Source organism: Hydra viridissima, unplaced genomic scaffold (genome assembly GCF_058129835.1).
Source record: "Hydra viridissima isolate aposymbiotic clone 2 unplaced genomic scaffold, HvirCarnegie_v1 scaffold_10, whole genome shotgun sequence".
In the NCBI taxonomy this organism is placed as follows: domain Eukaryota; kingdom Metazoa; phylum Cnidaria; class Hydrozoa; order Anthoathecata; family Hydridae; genus Hydra; species Hydra viridissima.
This window is the reverse complement of record NW_028324309.1, coordinates 12,873,320-12,879,514: the sequence shown is the minus strand read 5'-3', so window position 1 is coordinate 12,879,514 and position 6,195 is coordinate 12,873,320. Positions and strand designations below refer to the sequence as shown.

Here is a 6,195-nt window from a genome sequence, read left to right as displayed (position 1 = left end):
GAAGCAAACAAAAACGATTTTTGTTCCCAAACGTTCTATTTTTCAAGAATTCAACAGTGTTAAAACTAGCGTCATATTGGTCCTGGGTGCCATATTTAGTGAATTGCAAAAGAAAATCAGGAGTATTCAAAAGTTTTATTTTAGTTTCAAAGCAAGATTTGAAAAAATGAATGGAAATAAAAATATTTTCTGATAACATTTAACTTTTTAAGCAAGAGTTTCAAAATATCAAAGTATGTTAAGGGTATAAGAATTCACTAAATAATGCACTAAAGGATAGTTGGATTGAAAAGCTAGAGAAACTTTTGAATCTAAAATTAGCAAATTGAAATGCGACATTGCTAGAAATGCTAGTTAAGGGCAATTTTCAGCTGATGAATTGGTGAAAAGTTATCAAAATTAATCATATATTTTACTGTTGATATATGCTTAAGTTCCTCTTCTGACATTTTTATCCTCGTGAAAAATTTTGACCATCTTTTCATGAGTATAGTTAAAGCAATTAAAATTAAATATTAGGCGCACTTTTTTTTCGTATTTTGACCAAACTCGAAAGGAATTTTTCCTCTTGAACATCTTTCAAGCATCTATTAGAAATATGCATCCTTGTCCAAATTTTTAGTTTGCGTTTTAAAAACTAGTTGTTAAACCTTTTTACTTTCTGATTTTATTGTATAATTTAACAACCCTAAGGTCATTATGCTTACTCTTATTGTTATGATTTTTTGATGCTACACTTAATATTTTTACATTTTTTGTTACTATTACTATCCCCATACTCATAGACACAATATGCAAACACAAAACATTTGGCGGCAACTCAAACAATGACTGTTGCATTTTTCCGTTCATATTCAACGATCGCGTATATCACAATTGCATTCAACACTCTGATTTACAAAAAGAATGGTGTTCGACAACAGCAAACTTTGACGAAGATAAGAAATGGGGGTATTGTCATGGTGGGTTGTTTTACTATTTAAATGAGGGTAGCTGCATCCGTAAATAAATGCTTTTTAACGTTTTATTGTCGACATCGGCTTATTTTTATCTATATCAGTTCGTAAAAACATCTGCTGATAAAGTTAAAAGTCAGCTATTACTAAAACCATGCTAAGAATGTTTTTATCAAGAAGCCTATATTTACGGAAGTGCGCCTTCTTATTTTTTATTTTTTATTTAGCTTAGAAGTTTACTTCACTTTGATTTGGCTTGAAACTGAATGGTCCTTAAGCTTTGATCGCTAATTTAAGTAACAATTTAAAAATGAGGAAACTATCAGATAAACTAAAAATGGATAGCTCGAGGTAAGGAGACTTTAAACGTTTAAAAAGAAAAAGAAAAAGTAGTTTCTATTATGTTGATCACTAAAACAATTATTTCGGTTGGACAATCAAGACTCTCTTTGCTCGGACATTAATTATTTTGGTTGGATAATCAAGACTTTCTTTGCTCGGACATTAAGTTATCACAAGAACTTGAATTTTACGTTCCGTTTGATAAAAACATTGTTAAATGAGAAAAACCGACATTGATGCTTTTATTTACTTTATCGATTCGTGCGTTGATTTTTGTTTAATAGCCTTTTTTTGAAGCTAAAATAATTTTTTGTATTTAAAATTTTCTTATTTTTTAAACATTCAATTTTAAAAAATCAATAAGAGCAAGTTTCACACCTTTGAGATTTAAAACATTGAATACGTCAGCATTGATGCTTTTTTTTTTGTGAAACCGAAGTATCTGTTTAATGGTCATAGTATTTTTGAAGTGTTTTTTTTTTCGTTGTTGTTGTTGCTTTCTTTGCTTTTCAGTTAATAGTTTTGGTGTATAATATTTACATTAGTGGTAACTCTTGATATAAAATTTTAAAGCTGAAAAAGTTGTTGATGATGTTTTTGCCTCTATTATTACAGTTATTCATTATGACTTAATGAAAGAGGTTTTATTAAAAGAGTAATGATAATAATAGAGACAAAATTATATAAATACAATTTGACTAAGATTCAAGTTGCACGGTCAGAAGTTTTAATCTGTTATTAAAAAATGTAAAAATCTGTTAATAAAAAAATTGTAAAAATAGTGGAAGCGTTTTGATTATTACTCGTAACATTTTTATTTCTTTTAGACGATATACAAAACCAAGAGAAATGTCCTGATCATTGCGCTATTTCTTGCTTGTACTCCTGTAGACCTACCTGCTGCAAAGCGGATATACCCATTATGACTGTGCCTAGAGTTCTCCCTACTCAAGTTAGCAATTTGGTATCTTATACACCGCAAAGCGTTAATCCATCGTTACAAAATTCACACTATCAATCTTTTCCGCCTGCAACTGAAAGTTTACTTTCTAAATGTCATCCTTCTTGTCTTTCACAATGTACTGCATGGTGCAATCCTATGTGCTGCTCTTATCAAATACCGCATTACTACAATAATTACCTTGCGCGACGGAACTATTTCCCAGTTAATAAGCGCAACATTATACCAACTCATAAAAGAAAAACGCAAAAGTTAGAAAGGGATATAATAGAAAGAACAGTTGGCCGATCTTTACGGAAACATTCGTGGAGAAGGAAAAAAGAAGCATTTGAGATATTGGATAATTTTTAATCTTCAATCCATCATGAAAAGAGACCGAAACAACGAAGTATTTTAGATTTCAGAAGACAATCGTTAATGTTTTTATGAGTTCCTCGTAGCCTGAACCTCTTTGGTTGAAATTTTTTTTCGAGCATCTTTCTGATGGTGTTTTTTATCTCGAGTGTTGTATATTTTTTTTTTAATAAATGTGTTAAAGAATTTTTAGTAAAATTGTTGTTGTAGTTGTGCGACTGTTGATTTATTAGAAAAAATGCATGAAAAATCTATTCAACTCAAAGCTTTGTACTTCAACAAGGCATAAAATATAAATACACAATTACATGCCACGTTTGCGAGATCTATTACTACTAAATTACTTTTAAAGAAATCAATTAAATATCCTTCTCTTACAGGAAGTTTTGAAGATTTTGAATTTTTTCGTATGGTTTTTAAAGGCGTTTCATTGTTTTTAACGTTTTATTACACAATAATCTAATTGTTAATATTTCTTTTGATCTTAAACCACGAAGCTATACTAGCCAATCAAACCCAACGTTTTCTATGTCCGCTAACCACTCTGTTTGCAAAAAGATCTTCTGAAAAATGCAAGATTTAAATTGAATTATTTATTGTGTCGCTCAAAATCTTGCGTAAATCAATATCGATTGCTTTCAGCAATCGGTACCCTTTTGTCTTCTTTATTGGATTTTTCGATCCCTTATTTTTTTCCAAGTAGCTTGTCACTGGTTCGACAGCTCTTTCAATAAACTGCTTAAAGGTATTTCGTACGTTATTTAACTTATTCTCCATGCTGTCTTTATATTGTTGGAATTCGTCCTTTATATTGTTCAAATCAGACTTTGTTGCAGCAAGCGATGCCTCTAACGTTCTCTAAAGAGTGGTGTAAATGTAAATAGTAAACAATAATAGAGTGATGTAAATGTAAATATTAAAAAATAGTTCTGAAGTTGTTTCTTTTCAGTTTAATGAAAACATTTTTAAAATTTTATACGATTCTATCTAATTACATCGTTTTTTATTGTATAAAAGATGAGCTTTAATGAATCTTAGATTGTATTTAATCGGTTGAATTAAACTTGCAACTTTGTTTGCATTTTCGTAACAAGCTCTAAAGGACATACAGATCATTGATAACTTTCCAGTAACTAACCTAATATTAATGAGCGAATCATAATTAATGCGACACGTAAAACAAACCATAAAAAGAAAATGAAACAACAAAGGAACTTTCGCATACATTTTTTAATTTCAGTTCGTGTAACTCCTTTTCTATGCTTTCCTTCGTTTCTTCTTTTTCCTCTTTCAGCTGTAAGTTCATTTTTTCAGATCTTTCGAATCTTGCATCAAGCTCTGCAAGGTTCTCGTGAAGTTCTTCCATTTGATCGACCATTTTAGCGATGGCTTCTTCCCTCTCATCCAACGTTTTTATTTTTCTCACCAGCTCTTCTTTTAGTGCTGCAATTTCTAAATTCTAAAAAAAAAATGAAAAAATTATTTTAATTTTAATGTCACAAAAAACGTGCAAAAAAAAAAAAAATTGCGAGCTTTTAATAAGATTTCGGCAAGACTTTCTGATAAAGCATTAAATTTCTTAAACATAATTTTAAAATGCTACTATTAATTATCTACATAAACATGGTTTTAATATTTAACCATTCACCTTCTCTTTGATCTCTTCGTCCATCATCAAGAACTCTTTCTTCATTTCCTCAAATGTAAACTCGTTTTTCTGCATTCTTTATAGTCTTTCTAATTCTTCTAGCATTTAAAAAAAGTATATTGTGGATTAAAAACAGTGCAACCTTCGTTTGTCTTTTATAAACGTGCTCCCACACAAAAAAAATCACCCTGTAAAACATGTGCTTAAAACTCTATCAATCACTTTATTATGAAATTTAATCTGTAAAATACTTTACAATAAGGACATAAACATAATCAAGTGTCCCGCGGTAGATAAACACATGCGAAGTGTTTTTTCTGAGGTGATAATCATTAGTGCAAATTGTTTGCTTGATATCCCTTACCGTATTTTTGTTTATCTGTCTCCGCTATATTCCTTCTAAAGCCTGTTTTTACTTTAAATGCAATGTCATGTTTTTTTTCATGTGACAGCATAATCATAAATATATATTTTATTATTATCAGTATTTTAACAGATACAAACACGTTTTCATATATACACAGATAATGACCTAAATAACCATGATTTCGATCGAGATTCCGTAAATTATAGTTAACAAGCGATAGCAGTGTTCGTACAAAAACCAAGATTATCAAATAACAAGAGCAACTATTAAAGTTATAGAGAATGAGAAACCTCTTTTACTGACACAATTTAACCAGAGCTATAAAGTTGCTACTTTAGGACTGGTTGATCATTTAAGTCCCTCTACAAAATTGCAACTGCTTAAGTTAAAACAAAACAACAAAACGAAAAACAAAAAAATAAGCCTTATGAGCTTTATGAGTTGAAAAAAAGGAATACATGAGCTTATTTCATTAAATGAACACATGAAACTTATGCGTTGCAAATTTTTTCTCACGCAAATATTTCACACTACTTAGTAAAATAAACTGATTATAGAAAAATTCTTTGTACTTATCGACATTGACTCTTTATTAGACAGTCCACAAAATCCAAATAAAATATTTTGTTTTGATTGTGTTTGACGTATGTAAATTGTTTACATTACCGAACCACTTTTACGGCCCAGCTGTAATATGGATTTTACAAATGCACCAATACAGCTCCTAATTGGTGATTTTTAAAAATGTTTGATATCTTTACTGATGTGTACACATATCAAATATCATTAAACTGTTCAAAAAATCAAAGTTACTAGAGAACTGTTCGAGAGCGAGATATTGTTTGAGTTTTGGTCCGAGTGAAGGTTTTTAGTTTAAAATTCCGAATTATATAAAACATGAGCTGTAAGATCCGTTAATATCATGATTTCAAAAATTATTTTGAACTATATCGAGTGATTTTAAAGTGATCTTCGAGAATATAATAGAAAATCTCACTGCTGTTGTGTTTGTTTTTAAAGTATCTGTCGGGTTGTTCGTTTGTGGTTGATATTGTTTTTGTTGCGTTATCAACAAAAAAAAATTTGAAAAACAAGAGCCATGAGTCAAAATTATTTTAGTAACAAAATTTGAAAAACAAGAGCCATTGAGTCAAAATTATTTTAGTAACAAAATTTGAAAAACAAGAGCCATTGAGTCAAAATTATTTTAGTAACAAAATTTGAAAAACAAGAGCCATGAGTCAAAATTATTTTAGTAACAAAAAAAATTTTTTTAATCAATAAAAAGTGGAAGTACTTGAAACCTTCTACTTTAATTGTTTTTTTATATGCTTTTTATTTTTATTTTTTTTCTTACAATAACTTATACCTCAATGTAAAGTATTTTTTGTATTTTTTCATTTTTTACATTAGATAAACCAATTTAAAACCTTTCCGCCGGTTGAAACGGTAATTGTAGTTGTATTAACAATTTTATTATTTATTAAAACATTAATTTATTATGATATATAATTAAGTTAGGAAAAACTTCCTACGAAGTTCTAACTAGGGATTGCAATCCCGCATT

The 6,195-nt window shown here is 29.3% G+C and overlaps 2 protein-coding genes across 2 annotated transcripts; one reads left to right on the top strand and one right to left on the bottom strand.

Moving 5' to 3' along the window:
* Positions 1-1,181: 1,181 nt before the first annotated feature.
* On the top strand, positions 1,182-2,811 carry LOC149883184 (uncharacterized). The gene is made up of 2 exons (XM_090099478.1): positions 1,182-1,307; positions 2,126-2,811. The coding sequence occupies exon 2, from the start codon at positions 2,221-2,223 to the stop codon at positions 2,608-2,610; it is 390 nt and encodes a 129-aa protein (XP_089955604.1). The 5' UTR covers positions 1,182-1,307; positions 2,126-2,220; the 3' UTR covers positions 2,611-2,811.
* A 41-nt stretch (positions 2,812-2,852) lies between these two features.
* LOC149883183 (uncharacterized) lies at positions 2,853-5,265 on the bottom strand. Its single transcript, XM_090099477.1, has 3 exons — positions 4,262-5,265; positions 3,839-4,072; positions 2,853-3,471 (listed from the first exon to the last, which is right to left on the bottom strand). The coding sequence occupies exons 1-3, from the start codon at positions 4,334-4,336 to the stop codon at positions 3,193-3,195; spliced, it is 588 nt and encodes a 195-aa protein (XP_089955603.1). The 5' UTR covers positions 4,337-5,265; the 3' UTR covers positions 2,853-3,192.
* Between the last annotated feature and the right edge of the window lie 930 nt (positions 5,266-6,195).